At 38.2% G+C, this 17,067-nt stretch overlaps 1 protein-coding gene across 12 annotated transcripts in view; it reads left to right on the top strand.

Annotated features, from left to right (window-relative positions):
* Positions 1-16,542, top strand: part of HECTD1 (HECT domain E3 ubiquitin protein ligase 1) — a 72,614-nt gene extending 56,072 nt beyond the window's left edge. For 9 of the 12 annotated variants that reach the window (XM_087723324.1, XM_087723349.1, XM_087723330.1 and 6 more), the window contains 14 exons: positions 237-459; positions 1,530-1,584; positions 1,772-1,954; positions 2,662-2,872; positions 2,960-3,042; positions 4,151-4,278; positions 4,494-4,695; positions 5,058-5,195; positions 5,292-5,899; positions 7,367-7,445; positions 8,652-8,745; positions 9,819-9,969; positions 15,115-15,259; positions 15,641-16,542. In XM_087723324.1, coding sequence (XP_087579450.1) covers positions 237-459; positions 1,530-1,584; positions 1,772-1,954; positions 2,662-2,872; positions 2,960-3,042; positions 4,151-4,278; positions 4,494-4,695; positions 5,058-5,195; positions 5,292-5,899; positions 7,367-7,445; positions 8,652-8,745; positions 9,819-9,969; positions 15,115-15,259; positions 15,641-15,778 — 2,438 coding nt within the window. In that variant the 3' untranslated portion in view covers positions 15,779-16,542. The remainder of the gene's footprint in view (positions 1-236; positions 460-1,529; positions 1,585-1,771; positions 1,955-2,661; positions 2,873-2,959; positions 3,043-4,150; positions 4,279-4,493; positions 4,696-5,057; positions 5,196-5,291; positions 5,900-7,366; positions 7,446-8,651; positions 8,746-9,818; positions 9,970-15,114; positions 15,260-15,640) is intronic. The other 3 variants (XM_087723342.1, XM_087723363.1, XM_087723360.1) reach the window with 1 other exon arrangement.
* The last annotated feature ends 525 nt before the right edge of the window (positions 16,543-17,067 follow it).

The following is a 17,067-nucleotide window of genomic DNA, read 5'->3' as shown; positions in this document are numbered from 1 at the left end:
TGTTTATTGTTGCCCCTCTACCAGTGTTTGTTTTCTGGAAGGCCGCTACAATTGTAAGGCTGTAAGGCTGTGGGTTCATTCCTTAAATTCAGACTTAACAGCCCTATTGCCTTTATTACTTGCACCTTTAACTTTGTTGTACACAAAAATTGCAGCAGTTCAAATTTACTTGAGTTTGCAGGTGCCTCAGAAAATAGTAAATTATTACTAATTTTTCATCAATTCATTGGTTGTAGGAACACCTCATTCGGAACTCCTAGAAGAAGTTGAATGTATGCCATCACCACGTTTAGCACTTATCTTGAAAGTTACAGGACTCGGTACAACTCGTGAAGTTGAGCTACCCTTAACAAATTTCCGGTCAACTATATTTTACTATGTACAAAAATTACTACAGCTTTCCTGCAATGGCAATGTGAAATCAGATAAACTTAGGCGAATATGGGAACCAACATATACGTAAGAATTCAAGAACATGTTCATAATTGTAAAACAATCTAAAATTGTAAATTTATATCTGCTTCTCTGATAGTAAACTACAGCAAACACATATATTTCTGAATAAACAGGTGTAGGGATATTCTATTAAACAATTGTTAATACATGTCAGAAACAATATTTTGAAATATTTCAATATTAACAATACTGTGTCAGTCTTTGGAGTCATTAATTCTTTATTGTTTTCATAGCTTTTATCTTTACTGTGATAAATAGATGTGGATTGAAGAATTAGGTAAAATACTTTAAATGCACCAAAACTAATCAACTTTTTTTAAATTTAAAGATAAGGTTCAAGAGTAATTCATTTGTGGAATGAAGACATATTGGTTGCTCTGACATTCTGTGCTGGATAAAATTTTCAAATATAGAAATGTTTCAAAACAATTGAAATTTGGGCCATTTCATATTTGAGTACAGTGTTTTGAGTATAGAACTCTTCATCTTGAATTCCACAGACCTCCTTTGAGCATGTGATGCCCTTTCTTGATTTTTGGGGCATTATCTTAAGTTCAAAACAATCTGCTTTGCTTTTGAAACAGCTGTTATGCAATCAGGTGCATCAAATTCTTGGTTAAATTTGAGATATTTTGCAAACTTGTCATCTGAAGATTATTTAACATTATATTATTATGAAGAAGAAAAGGAAAGAAAAGCACTTTTCTCTTCACTTTTTCTATACTGTGTATAAATTTATATACATGTATGGTGCTCTCCTCCACTTTTTTTCTAAACTGAACATAACTTCATAAAAATTGTTTTATTTCTTTGATCATTCTAATAGTCCTTTTCTATCAAATTTAATGATGCTTCAGTATCCATGATTATATACAATGACCAGCAGTTTAGACTACATATTTTGAATTATATCATACATAGTTTATAGCCATATTGTCCAGGGTTTATCTGGAAGTCCAAAATATCTGGAGAGCTTCAGTCCTGTGGGACAATTTATAATTTAGAAATAAGTTCTTTGGCAAGGAAAATCTAGTTGAAACTATATAAATAACTCTGATCTTTTTTATGTTTAGAATTGTATACAAAGAAATGAAGGATTCTGATAAAGAAAAAGACAGTGAGAAAATGGTGAGAACAATCTTAATCTTTAAATGTTTGCAGTTTTTGCACCTAAACAGCTTGAAAGCTATGCTAAATTAATTTTGTTACATAAGTTGTGAGTTATTTCATAAATGCATGTTCCTAGTGAAGCATAAATTTAAATCTTTCAAGCTTACAATCAGGAAAGGCCAACATTAGGTGATTCCTGTTGTAGGGTTGCTGGTCAATAGAGCATGTGGAGCAGTACCTTGGCACTGATGACTTACCAAAGAATGATTTGATAACCTACCTGCAGAAGAATGCGGATTCAGCTTTTCTGCGTCACTGGAAATTAACTGGCACTAATAAAAGCATTAGGAAAAACAGAAATTGTTCCCAACTCATAGCTGCTTACAAGGTATATATCTGCATCTAAAAGTATTAATTTGGAAATGTGTGGTTTTGGTCTTGTGAGATAGATTTGATATGAAGACTAACATTGTTTCTTGATTAGGTGTCATTAAATGCTGTTGTCATAGTTAGCTTTTACAAGCTGCAGGGTTTTTTTGTATACTTCTGAATTTGTCCAGTAATGATATCTTTAACATAATGCCTAAATCTAAGCTCCAGCTTGAGTTACTTTTCTTATTTTTTGTTTTTAATTTTTTTAAATTTATTTTTATTTATCAAATTTAGAAACTGCCCATCTTCCTTATAGAGGAACTGTGGATGGAGTTCAAATATCAAATATTAAAAACCTAAAAACTAGAGGCAAGGATAGTTAAAATTCAATATCAGAGTGCTAAACAGCCCCACAGCTTGCATGCTCCTCTGAGAAACCCATGCCAGGTGGCAGAGACAGGTCTTTAGACATTTCTGAAAGGCCAGGAATTTGGGAGCCTGTCTCACCTCTGGGAGGAGGGAAAATGTTCCAAAATAAAGGGGGTGGGGGGGTAACAGCAGAGAAAACTCCCTTCCTGGATCCCAGCATTTGAAATTCTATATAACTGATAGGGTCCACAAACATACCTTCCCCACTTGATTAAGTGGGATGGGCTGTTGTAACGGGTCAAGTTCTATTACAAACTCAATTTGTATTTATTTTTCTTCTGGTAATTCGTGCAGGATTTTTGTGAGCATGGATCAAAATCTAATTTGAATCAGGGAGCTATTTCCACGCTTCAAAATTCAGACATTCTTAGTTCAATTAAAGAACAGCCTCAAGCCAAAGCTGGTAATGGACAGAATTCCTGTGGAGTAGAGGATGTTCTGCAGTTGCTCCGTATTCTCTACATTGTTGCAAGTGACCCTTTTTCTCCTCGAACTTTACAAGAAGGTTAGTAGGAAATGGCCACTAAATATTTCCCCCCTAAAATTCTCTATTAAGAAAAGATGAAATAAAAAAATTATGTTATTATTTCAGAAGATGAAGAGCTCCAGTTTAATTTTCCACCAGATGAATTCACAAGCAAAAAAATTACCACAAAAATTCTTCAACAGATTGAGGTGATGTATTATTGAAAAATTATTTTAAGATTTTCAGTTGTATGCTCTTTTAGATGGTTCAGAAATTTAAAATATTTTGATGAAAAATTAATTCTACGAATATGCCTTTTATATATGATCTATTCATCATATATATCTAATTGGTATTCATTTCACAAATCAAATGGAAAAGAGAGGCTATCTATCTGGGGGCCAAGGAGATATTCAACGTCAAATAAAACTAATGTATCCAATTACACAATTCACTTGACATACTCTCACACTTGAGTGGTAAGCTTATTTGGATGGAAATTACTGAGATATCCATTTTAAAAGTTCAGATTAAATTTGCATTTAAATAGTAAACATATTCTTCCTTTAATATCATTAAATGGCTTATTAAAGTGGAAGAACCTATCTGAGCAAGTAGCGAGTAAGCTTTATTACTCTGTGAGATTTGGTAGGAGGGGATCTTCTAGTTCACAGATGTCAAACTCGCTGTGTCATGTGATGTATCATGACTTCTTTGCCTTTACAGAGCAGGGGTGGATGTGGCCTGCAGATGACACATCTGGCCTGCAGGCTGGCAGTTTGGCACCCCTGTTCTAGTTCAAGGCCATCAGAAATTTTTGATCTCAGATACTAGGAAATCTCTGTTGCTGTATGTCATTGTGGTGGGATTGTGATCAAGAGAGACAGACTGCACAGGTGGGATAATTGTTTCAGTGTGTTAGAAGAAACCTGCACAATCTAGAACTCTCCGAGCTGCAGTCCCAAACGTAGCTGACCTATCCAAGAATTGTAGCTAATCCCAGTTTTAGGGAGATTTTGTTAAACAACCCCACCTCCTAAGCCAGAGAAGTGAAAAATACTTAACATGCCTCTTGCTCCAGATTTCTGTTTGCCAAGGATTTCATTTTCTTGGAGGTTGCCACCCCTGAAGATAAGATTGCTATGTAAGAAAATTAATTTTTATATAGCATTTATGTTAATTTATGAGAGCTCTGCTAACACATCATGTTTGAAGCTGAGTGTGGAAAGGACAAGCTGGAATGTACAAATAGCTTTATATCTCTGCATTTTACCTGTCTGACTTACCTGTTTTCACATCTTAATTATTAAATTGCAGGAACCATTAGCATTAGCAAGTGGAGCTTTACCAGACTGGTGTGAACAGATAACTAGCAAGTGTCCTTTCTTAATCCCATTTGAAACTCGACAACTATATTTCACATGCACAGCATTTGGAGCATCAAGGTGAGAACCTTGCTCAAAATTATTTGATTTTTTAGTTATTATTCTAGTGTATAACAGGTTTTTTAAAACATGAATATTATAAGCATTAGTTTGTTATGTTAGGGACGAATAATCTTAACATTCATAATATCAAGAACTTTCAATATTTTACAGAAAGTGATGAAAGAGATGCTTAGCATTTTAAACTAAACTAATGCATTTCTTTTTCTTACCAGAGCAATTGTGTGGCTACAGAATCGACGTGAGGCAACTGTTGAGCGAACACGAACTACAAGTACTGTACGAAGAGATGATCCAGGAGAATTCAGAGTTGGGCGCCTTAAACACGAAAGAGTCAAAGTTCCACGTGGTGAATCTTTGATGGAATGGGCAGAAAATGTTATGCAGATTCATGCAGATAGAAAGTCAGTTTTGGAGGTAAAATATATCCCTCTTAAAAAGCAGTAAAATAAAAATTAACAAGGCAATCAATCTGTGTATCCACTGGTCTCCCTTTCTGGAGGAAGAGGAAAGGTAGTTTTACTTTGCAGCCTCCCATGTACTCTGTGCATAATGCATAAGAAACAAAAATAATTTAGTCTCCCATTTTCATTCACTGGAAGTCTCTATTGATTCTCTGTCTTTTCTGCAAGTGAAACAAAGGTCATCTATAGAAGGGCAAAACTAAATGCATCCTCACACTGTTCTTTCATCTCCACTGCTTTACTTCATTTGTGTTTTGTAAGATCGGTAACGTTTCCCTTGGAGGTACATAAAGCTTTTCTTTTACCGATTTTCAGGTGGAGTTTTTAGGAGAGGAAGGAACAGGATTAGGGCCTACGTTGGAGTTTTATGCATTGGTAGCAGCAGAATTCCAGAGAACAGAATTGGGAGCTTGGCTCTGTGATGATGATTTTCCAGATGATGAATCACGACAGGTAGATTTTCTTTTCAGAATAAATACAAGTAAAAGGTGTGGTACTATGTAACTTCAATAACACTTTTCTTCTTTGCCTTTTTTTTTTAAAAAAAAGGTTGATATCGGCGGCGGATTGAAACCTCCAGGATACTATGTACAGCGATCTTGTGGGCTCTTTACAGCACCGTTCCCACAGGATAGTGATGAACTTGAAAGAATCACGAAACTGTTCCATTTTCTTGGGATTTTCTTAGCTAAATGTATCCAGGATAATAGACTTGTAGACCTGCCAATTTCTAAACCTTTTTTTAAACTCATGTGCATGGGTGATATTAAAAGCAATATGAGTAAACTGATTTATGAATCACGGGGTGACAGAGACTTGCACTGCACTGAAAGTCAATCAGAAGCCTCTACAGAGGAGGGACATGATTCCCTGTCAGTAGGAAGTTTTGAAGAGGATTCCAAATCTGAATTTATTCTTGACCCACCAAAACCTAAGCCTCCAGCATGGTTTAATGGAATCCTAACATGGGAAGATTTTGAACTGGTAAACCCTCACAGAGCAAGATTTTTAAAGGAAATGAAGGATCTTGCAATTAAGAGACGTCAAATATTAAGCAACAAAGGCCTTTCAGAAGATGAAAAAAATACTAAACTTCAAGAACTTGTGATGAAGAATCCATCAGGTTCTGGACCTCCACTTAGTATAGAAGATTTAGGGTAAGGGGATTTTTCTTCTCAGCTTGTTTTTGTAAAGTTTGGTTAAAGGAATTAGCATACCTACTTTAAAAATTGTGTAAACTACATGTTTTCTAAACAACTTGATTGTATTGAAGTGTTGTGTAGATTTTTTATTTAAACGTCTTTCTGTTCATGTACCGTGTTTCCCCGAAATTACGACATATCCTCATAATAAGGCCATCCCACATTTTTCTGGTGGGCAAAAATATAAGCCCTCCCCCGCAAATAAGCCCCCTGCACAGCTGGAGAGGGGGGGTTGCGCATTCGCTCGCGTGCCTCCCAGCTCTCTCCGCAGAGCCAGGGGACCTTCGCTGCCGCGTGGCTTTTTCTGCAGCTTCCAAACCGAGTCTTCCGGCAGTGACCGCTCTGGGCATACAGTCTATGGTTCTACATTCTACCAGCAGCTGGCCCACAACCATAGAGCATACGCCCAGAGCAGCCACTGCCAGAAGACTCTGTTTGGAAGTTGCAGAAAAAGCCACGCAGCAGCAGAGGTCCCCTGGCTCTGCGGAGAGAGCTGGGCCAGGGCATCATGAGGTTGGGAGGCGAGAGAGCGAGAGCCGAACAGCCGCTTGCGCAACCCCCCTCTCCGGCCGTGCAGAGCGCCATTCACTGCCATTTTGAAGGCGCCAAGCCACTGGAGCCAAGCAGCAGCGAACAGATGCTCACGTGGCTTGGCGATACCCCTAGGTCAGTGAATAGTGCTGTGCCCGGCTGAAAAGGGGATTTGTCGGGTGGCTGCTCATGAGTGTGGTTGCTTCATGGCTGCTGTGTTGTGCTGCTGTGACAGCGCAACACAGCCATTTGCCCATGAGGCTGTGCCCGGCTCTTTGGGAGTCCGCTCGCAAGAGAGCAGCCGCCTGGCAACCCCAAAACAATAAACCCTCCCTTTATATTAAGGCCCAAGCCATATTTTGTATGTAAAAAGAATATAAGACCCTGTCTTATTTTCAGGGAAACACAGTATATATTATTTTTCATTCGGTATTAGGTTATTCAACCAAAGTAACATGAGGTTCAGGATGAACAAAAATGTATTCAATTACAATTAGTTGATAAAATCAATTGACAAAAGACGGATTTTTTAGAGAATTATCTAGTTTAAATCTTATAAAGAACTTTAATCATAAACAGCAGGTGTATTTTCTAGTTCAGAACTTCTGGGTCTCTATTCATCTCAGAAGAAATAATGAGACAATACAATTTTCAGCCTTCTTTGGAATTTCTTGAAGATACTGAGAATCAGAATATTGGGTTAGATAGATTTTTGATCTGTTTCACCAGAGATAAAGTTTTATTCTTACAATTGTATGTAAGAATGAATGTGATATTATTTATGAATCCATATTGCTGTGACTATTATCATGGAAATACTGTGATGCTTCCTGATACTTAGTTAACTGTAAAAAATATTTATAATATACTAATGTTGTTTTTGTTTTATAGTCTTAATTTCCAGTTTTGCCCTTCATCCAGAGTTTATGGCTTTACAGCAGTGGATCTCAAGCCTGGTGGAGAAGATGAGGTAGTAAATAATTTTAATATGGGAATTTAGTAGTGATCAAAAATTATTGAATTAAACTATTAATTACATTAAGTTATTAAATTTAGTTTAATTTAATGAACCCATTTCAAGTGCAGAATAGTCCATTGTCCATATTATAATACATCTTGTATTATAATATGAAATTCTTTGAAATATGTGAAATCTGAGGAATTGTTAGGGATGTTAATGCTAGGGTATTAATGTGAAAAACACCATTATCTGTAAGCTTGACCCATACTCTTCCTGTCTCATTTTAGTGGCAAATAGGGTGTAAGCACTAGATATAAGAAAAAATCAATACTTTTGAGGAAAACCTTAATGCTGTAATGTTGAAGTCTTGGAAGATTCAAGAGGAAGAAGTATCTGGAAGCTTTTCGGGGACTATTTAGGCCTAATCATGAGACATAAACAGGTGGCTTCCTTCAAGCCTTGGGCCACAGTAGATGAGATTCCTCTGATTAAATTTTCTGATGCGTTGTTTGGATTACAAGGAGAAATTACCATGTAATTATGTTGTAGTTATTTTGAAATGTACTGGCTTAGTTTATTATATTTATTTATGTTTTCTGTTTCATGAGGTGCCCAGAGTTGGTTGGGCAATATCAACATCTCTTCCTGTTATCTAGAGCAGGGGCGTCAAAATCACATCACGGCAGCGTGACACAACCGGGCAGGGGCATGGCTAGCACATGATGCATCCAGCCTATGTGCCAGGAGTTTGACAGCCCTGATCTAGAGAGTCAATATTTTGAGCATTCCCCACCCCCTCAAGATATATGGGATATAGATGAAATAACAGGCCTTCTCTATAGTACCTCTTATTCTGGAAATCTCTCCCTGTGTAGTTCAAATTCTTTTGTATTTTTGAAAGCTAGTTTAAAACAAGACAATTTAATGTCTTTGTCCTGCATTCAGGGAGGCATCAGTATAGCATAACATAGAAAGTGGTTGGCTATATAAATATGACATTTAAATTTTTTGAAGTTTTCAATGCCTTGAATCCTTTAGGATTGTTGCCAATTAGAGGTTTTATTAAATATATTTTAAAAATCTGTACTCGGAACAGCTATTTATAAAAACTACACATATTTCACAAACGTGCACTCTAGCAGAGTCCAATATTTCCTTTAAAATCTTCTGTAATGTAACATGAGTTCCTTTTGTTCATTGACAATCTCATTATAGTTGGTAACCATGGATAATGCAGAAGAATATGTGGATATGATGTTTGACTTTTGCATGCACACTGGCATACAGAAACAAATGGATGCCTTCAGAGGTTTGTAATTGTTTATTACTGACAAATAAGAACATAAATCTCTTACTTAAAAGGGATATGGGGAACTGGGCAAGAAAGGAGGTGTTGCTTTTAAGTCTTAGCTGGAATTTCTAAATAAACTAGTGAGAGGATATTCTTTTCAGTTAAAATTAGTGGGTACCTGTTGTGGCCCAACTGTGGCCGGCTGAGCTGTTGGTGGAATCTGACAGCGATGAACACTATGGGACTGCCCTGGAGGCTGAGGAAGACTCTGTGGGGTGTTCAGAGTCAGAGCAGTGACTAGAGAGGCCTGTTGGCCACCAAGTGGCGCCTGAGTCAGGGAGCAGTGAGGAAGAACAGAGGGAGGCTGTCCCTGACGTACGTATGCATAGGGCTGCAAGGAGGAGGCAGCAGCTTTGAAAAAAGGGTCACAGAAAGAAATAGGAACAGGTGGCTACTGATTGGCCCCTCCCGGAGAGCTTATAGGTGGGGCGACGGGAGGGGAATTTTGCAGGAAACAACAATTTACTGATCCAGCCGTAGAGAAAAATTGAGAGAATTTCGTGAGTTCAAGCTTTGTTTCATAGAGATAGCTTTCTGGGCTCCCAGCCAAAGGGTTGCTTATCTCCTTCCTTAGTTGTGGCAGACAGCCAAGTCTGCATCCTTATATATTGTAGAAGCTTGGGACAGAACAGTACCAGATGATTTCGGACTCATGTAATTGTAGAATGACCAGTGACTAAGGATATATGGAGTCTTCAACATATAGAGAGTCAAATCCTAAGTTAACTGTGATGAAATGATAATATTTATTTATTTAGCTTCTGTGCCATTCATCTCACCAAAGGCAGCTTTCATAAGGAAGCTTATCTTAGTGTACTAAGAAAAACAACTTTTAAAAACATTCCTAGGTCTTCTAAAGTTTTGCTGAATTGGGTTCTATACTGGTTTTTAAAAGAGAGGGGGGGAGGGAGAGATTATTTGCCAACATACTTGTACAAGGAGAGTATTAAAATAAAAGAAACAAGACTATTTTTTCTGATAAACCTCTTCAAGCATGCTCACTTTTGCCTTGTTTTTTTCCCCCTATAAAGACGGCTTCAATCGAGTCTTTCCAATGGAAAAGCTAAGTTCCTTTAGCCATGAAGAAGTTCAGATGATTCTTTGTGGTAATCAGTCACCATCCTGGGCAGCTGAAGATATAATCAACTACACAGAACCTAAACTTGGCTACACTCGAGACAGGTACTTCATCAAATAATTTTATTATTTCTATTAATTTTAAGATTTTGTCATAAAGTATAATGGTTTGTAGGAGGAAAAGAAGAAAGGAATCAATCCAGAACCATTACAACTGTGAAATTTTACTTATTACACTTTCGTATTTTTATCTTACAAGGAATTTCCCATCACAAAATACCTACATTTTCATAAGTAGTAAATTTATAAACACACACACACACACAGAGACACTATTTTAAGCAGTGCACATTATTTCACGTGATTGAAGGTTTTTTTACAATTTCATCGTAAACTTCCTTCTATAGACAGAGCCCTAAGAAGCTTTCCTTTACTTAATGCATCCTATTTATCAAAGATTTAATCTCTGACTTTTAACTTGATTTGCTATGTGAAATGATCTTGGAGAATTTTAAGAATATACAGATTTTGTCTTAAATACTTTCAAATCCCAAAAGTAATTGAAGAAATTAGGAAGGAGGTACATTATGTAAAATTATTACTAATTACTGTTTAATTAACGATAAAGGAGAATATTTGTAGCTCAGGATTGAAATGAGGGTCTTTGGTGCCCTTTGAGCTTGGTTGTTTTCATGCAGATGGGTCATGAGGCAAACTAGGTAACATCATCAGTGCTCGTAAGGAATGGGGTTTACTGTTAGTCTTTTGGCAGTTCCTTGATTGGGGTATTCTGAACAGTAAACAGCCCAAGCAAACTGCTGCCAAGACCACTCCCACCAATGCTGACAGGGCAAGCCACTAGATAAATTGAAAGCAAACCCCGTTCCTTACTGATAATGTTACCTACATGGAGCAGCCCTTGAAGAGTGTTTGGAGACTCCAGCTGGTCCAGAATGCAGCCGCGCGAGCGATTGTGGGTGCACGCCGGTACACCCACGTTACACCTATCCTCCGCGAGCTGCACTGGCTACCTATTGGTCTCCGGATACGCTTCAGGGTGCTAGTTATTACTTATAGCCCTACATGGTATTGGACCTGGGTACTTGAGAGACCGCCTTCTGCCGATTACCTCCCATAGACCCATTCGATCCCACAGATTAGGCCTCCTCCGTATTCCATCTGCCAGCCAATGTCGGCCGGCGACTACTCGGAGGAGGGCCCTCTCTGTGGCTGCCCCAGCCCTTTGGAATGAGCTCCCCGTGGAGATTCGGACCCTCTCCACCCTTCAGGCCTTCTGGACAGCCGTGAAGATCTGGCTGTCCCAGCAAGCCTGGGATAGCCCTACTCGAATTTGCTGTGTCTGTTGTGCTTTTAAACTGTTTGTATTGTTTGTTTGTCTTTGTCTCACTTTTTGTAATTTCCCCTCCCTTGGCTTTTGTTCAGCCGCCCTGAGTCCCTTCGGGGAATAGGGCAGCCTACAAATTGAATAAAATCCAATCCAAATCCAAACCTAGTTAGGATAATGAAACGTCTGCAAAAAACAAACAAACCCATGTTTAGAAAGCACCAAGGACCTCTCACTGCTTTAATTATTGATTGGGAGCTAAAATAAATGACCCTCAAAATAGAAAACCTGCTAGGTAAAGAAATGAGTTGAAAATAATACTGACACACTACAAATATTTTTAGGTAGGAAAAAACAAAACGTGTGCCTTAAAATGGGGAATGTAGTAATAAAAGAAATGTGAATCCTATAATCCATAATGTTACAGGATTATGATCTGTAGATATGTGATTTATAGTAAATTCAGAGCTTTGTTAACAAATTAATGCTGATTAAATAACATCCAAAACAGTTTATTGGCCTTGATCAAATCTTAAATACTGTGTCTAGTTCTAGATACTAAATCATAAGAGAGATTCAGACAAACTGTAACAGGTGCAAGGAACAGTACCAAGGATTATTCAGAGGCTGGAAACTGACTCTTAGGAAAGACTGAGGAAAGTAGGTATATTTAGCTTTGAGAAAAGATAAGCGAGCTATAGTAGCACCCTTTTAAATACCTGGAAGGATATGAACTCCTTTCTCATTCCAGACTGAAAGATAGGGAAACAATGGTCTTAGTTTTATAGAATGGCAGATTCTGACAAAATATTAGTGATAAAGTGATAAAGAGAGATAGATGTGAAACTGCTCACAGAAGTTGATCTACCCTTGTAGGATATCTTTGGATTTGACAATCCAAATAACCCCCTTCTGCATTGTAGATATCAAAGAAAGTGTTACCAGTGGTGCTTCAGCTCAGCTGTTTCTTGCTTTCTAAATTGATCAGAAATCTGACCTCCCGAGTTTCAGGTCTTTCACTGCTAGTGAGAACAATGGCAGGACAGTGGGAGTGATAATAACACTCCAGGAAAAAATGGTGGTGTCAGGGCTCTTGTTTCCGAGATAGTGCAATGTTAGTATACGATATAAGAACCCGTTAAGAATCCTGTTCATATTCCACTCAACTCGCAATACAAGTGAGTTTCTTCCAGAGTAATCTGATCTTATTGTCAGTCTGGTTTGGAATCCTGCTTGATGTTGATGCCGGGAGATTCCATCCTCTATGCCCTAGTGGAGGAAAAAAATTCATGTCAGCCATAGGCTTGCTCAGAGTCCTTTGGGGTTGGTGCTCTGATGTGGCTTATTGTAAAGAACCTCTGCATGCTGGGAAGACTGATTAAGGTAGTTTGCCTCAGGTATCATGGATCCAGATGAATTCTGGTATGTGCTTTGGAATTTTCCTAGCATTGTGGTAGACAGTTGTATCAAACTAATGGACAGCCAAATCATTTAACAGGATTTCCCTGATCCTTCCTCCTATTTGCTGATTCTAGGAGGCTCCTTAATTTATCTAGAAAATCAAGTGACAAAAAAGATGCCTGGAGTGCCGGTGAAGGAAGATCGGAATTTGATTTGAATGCTTAAGAGCTCACATTTGAATTTACGTTATGGCAATAAAGGTGGCACAGCATTCATATTATACTCTATCATTACAATGAAAGATGTTTCATTAATTTCCCTTTTGAGAGGTCTCCCTGTGGGCTGCTGCAAGTTGCCTTGCAATATTTTGCTGCAAGTTGTTGACATTTGATCATGTCTTACCTATACGGATGAAATTTGATGAGGTGAATTGTGTAGAGATTTGTTTGTTTGTTTGCAATATTACTTTGAATACATTTCAGCTTGTTAGTTCCCCACAAAATAGATGGAAAGCTCTGCAGTTTGAGCCCTATTACTCATGGTTTATTTCATGCCCATCTGGCTGCTTTAGGAAGCTGTAAAAGCATCTCCTTTGATACAAATGCTTATATCCTTGTGGTGCTTGATCTCTCAGTGGCTTGTGACACTATGTGAAAGCAGTAAATATCATATTTTTATAGGTCTGTTTGCTTTCAGTAGATGTTGCCAATGTTGTAGTTTTTTTGGAAATCTTCCAATGTTGTTGAAATCTAATAGTTTGTAAGAACAAGTAAATAGAGCCTGTCAATTCTAAACACAATACTATCTTCCCAGTGGTTAACCAAAGCAGGCTTGGATATATTTAGTTTTCTATGTTGGACTGAGTATTAATACTCTGATATTCTGAAAATTATTGTAGATCAGAGAGACAGTTGGATGTGGTAGTTAAGATGTTGGACTAGAAACAAGGAGACCTTGACTTCTAATCCTCCCATAGGCATAAAAATCAGCAATGTGGCTTTGAGTCAATCATTCATTCTCAGCCCAACATACATCCAGATGGGGAGGAAACATGTCCAACCCCTTTCTTTCAATACCAAGTGTGTTTATTTGGACCACTCAGATCTGGGATATTCCATCTTTGAACTTTGAGGGGTGGCACTTCTCCCTTCAAGGTTGGTGCAAAATTTGGGAGCCTCTCTGGACTTTCAGCTCCTGCTTGAAAACCAGGTGTCAATTGTTGCCAGCAAGACCTTTGCACCTGATACATCACTTGCACCCTTATCTCAATCAGACCACTGTTTGTGTTCTAGACTCCTTGTGACTTTACTACTACAATATGCTCTACATGGTGCTGGCCTTAAAGATCAATGAGAAGCTTCAACTGGTCTAGCATACAGCGGTGCCATCAATGATGGGCATGTTCAAGTACTTGGTTAGCAACCACTCATTCTACAACCATTTGAAGTTATGATGGTGCTGAATGAGTGATACTTACAACCCATCCTTGAAGTCAGGCTGTTAGCGGTCAGCAACCCTGCAATCACATGACCGTGATCTGGGCCTTTGGCAACCAGCTCACACTTAGCGTGCTGACAGTGTTCTGGAGGATCACATGATCACTCTTTGCAACTTGCCCTGCGGTTCCTCACAAAAAAAATCATTGGGGAAGCCAGCAAAGGTCACCAGTCAGTTCTACAAATTACTCCTGCGGCTTTTTCTCCTGCAGGGCCACAGCACCTTCCGCACCTACTATAGAGTCTCATACTCCAGAGCACATTCATCTGCCTGCCTGTGGCTTCCATCTATGTACCCATCTCCAGCAGCAGTAGCCACTCTGGCCGGCCTGCCCTTGCATGGCACACACTCCCACACGTCCTCCCAGTTCCCTGGGCCCAGCAGCTTTAGCACCACATCATGTCCAGCCGCTTATCCACACACCAGCCTGTTTGCGAACTGTACAGGATTTGTAATTCCTTGCCAGCTTCCCTATTGACTTAATTGAAGCTGGAAGGAAGTTGTGAGGAGATTACTTAATGACCTGTGTTCCTTACTTAACAAAAGAAACTGGGATTGCTGTTACTAAGTGATGTGGTCATATGACATTATGCTTTTATCATAAGAAAGTGATATGTGTATAACACTTGTTGTCTTTGGTTGATTTTGTTGTAATTACTTTGATTGTTGAGACCCACTCAGAGTCATTGGAAGTCAGGTGACATACAAGTTTAATATATTATTAAATAAAAAGGAGAGACAATTTTAATAATATAATTTGGAAGCAGCCTTACAATACGTTACAACACCTTTGTAACACTAGTTATGTGAACTACATTGGTTTTCAGTGACTTATGGATATAATTTAAGGTGCTGCTTGTCATCTTTAAAATTGGCATGAAGCCAAGTTACTTACAGAACTCAGCTGTGGTTTTTGGGGTCCTTGATCCTTCTTTTTAATGGATCTATATAGTTGGTTTTTAAATTTAGTATTTATCTATTTGCTTTGATGATGTGTTTTATTTTAGCCCTGGGTTCCTGAGATTTGTAAGAGTTTTATGTGGCATGTCTTCAGACGAAAGAAAAGCATTCCTCCAATTCACAACTGGTTGTTCAACACTTCCCCCAGGAGGATTGGCTAACCTACATCCTCGTCTCACTGTTGTACGCAAGGTAGGAACATCTTACAACTTGTCTGTGTGTACTGCGTCTAGTTGTATTTTTGTAAGAAGTTGTCTTTGAGTTAACTCATTCAGAAATCTGCTTCTGTCTGGCTTGTGCCAGATACTTTTTCATAGTGATTTGGCCATTATGCAAGGGAAATAACAACAACAACAACAACAACAACAACAACAACAACTAAAACTAGTGGAATCTAAACAAAGCTTCTTCAAATGGATGCCTTCCAAATGTGGGGCTATAATTCCCAAATTTCTGAAATGCTGATTAGGGATCTGATGCTTACCAAGTTGATAAATGTTTACACTGAAATGGAAGTGCATGGTATAGTCTCTGTTCTCTTTTTTAAATTACATTATGGATATTTATTCACAGGTTGATGCTACAGATGCAAGTTACCCATCTGTGAATACCTGTGTGCATTATCTTAAATTGCCTGAGTATTCCTCTGAAGAGATTATGCGAGAACGCCTCCTAGCTGCTACCATGGAGAAAGGCTTTCATCTCAACTGAACTGAGTTCTGAAATGGGATATCTCAAACTGGTTTTGCATTCATACCTAGTGAAGCCTCCTGTGTTGTTGTGCAGAAAATACAATCTCCATGCTGTACTCAAACGAGACTTGCCTTTTTCCCCTATCCATGAGGCTTTGAAAACACATGGAATAATTTTGTTAGCTGCTAATGTCAAAACAAATCCCAATGAATTACACAGCCAGCAAGAAAAAGGCAAGAACAGTGTGTGATGCTTCCAAGGGCTTGTGCAACCAGAAGCTGAAGCAAATGTTTGACTGTTCCAAAGAGCAGATCTGCAGATTTCCAGTGTTTACTGAGTCAAGATTTATAACAGTGCATTTGTGTAAAGTCTACCATTTAATACCCTGTACACTACAGTTCCATCATTGATCCTTGTTTTTCCTGGCTTGAAGCTAAATGGTCAGAAACCTGCTTCCTTAACTTAGTCAATGGGCATCTCAAGCTTTCTTTCCTTTCTTTAATGGTGCCTGCACTTTTGGAGTATTCTAGTGTTGGGGTAGGGTATTTGCATATAATCATGCACAACCGTTTATTATTATTTCAAGTGGGAATATATTTTGATTTCTAAATACCCCGCTATAAAGATCCAAATCCTCAAATGTGTGTTCATGTGTGTGTGTGCGTGTGCGCGTGTAACTCAACAATAAAGCTTTTAAAAGACACTGGTTACTGGTGCAAGGCACATTTAAAACAAGTTTTACTTTGTTGTATTTTCTTTGTATATTAAAAACATTTATTTAACTTGTTGCAGTTTGAAGTTTAAAAAGAAGATTTTCATTGTGTATGCTCAACAATAATCATTAAAATGTTTGCAGCGTACAAAAGTCTTTGGTTAGTATTTTACTAGTTCCCCCAATGCATTCAAAACTTAATGGAATGACAGAATTAAGTTGGAAGGAACCTTCCAGTACAACCCCCTGCTTAGGCAGGAAACCTTATATGTTTTAGCCTCCAGTTCCGTAATCATCCTTTTTGTTGTTCTATGCACTCTTTCTAGAGTCTCAATATCTTTTTTATATCGTGGTGACCAAAACTGGTTACAATAATCCAAATGTGATCTTACCAAGATTATAAACTAACAACAGGAGCCCTGTGGCACAGTAATTAGAAAGCAGTATTGCAGGCTCTGCCCACAGCCTGGAATTCAATCCTGATGGGGCTCAAGGTTGACAGCCTTCCATCCTTCCAAGGTCAGTAATATGAGAATACAGAATAGAAAAGATGGATATAGCTTGATTTATTAACTCAGTTTACAATTGTGAACGA

The sequence above is a fragment of the Thamnophis sirtalis genome, unplaced genomic scaffold, assembly GCF_051295495.1.
Source record: "Thamnophis sirtalis isolate CommonGarterSnake01/CBP01778 unplaced genomic scaffold, rThaSir2_p1.2 scaffold_1, whole genome shotgun sequence".
Classification (NCBI taxonomy): Eukaryota; Metazoa; Chordata; class Lepidosauria; order Squamata; family Natricidae; genus Thamnophis; species Thamnophis sirtalis.
This window is presented reverse-complemented; position numbering and strand designations above follow the sequence as displayed.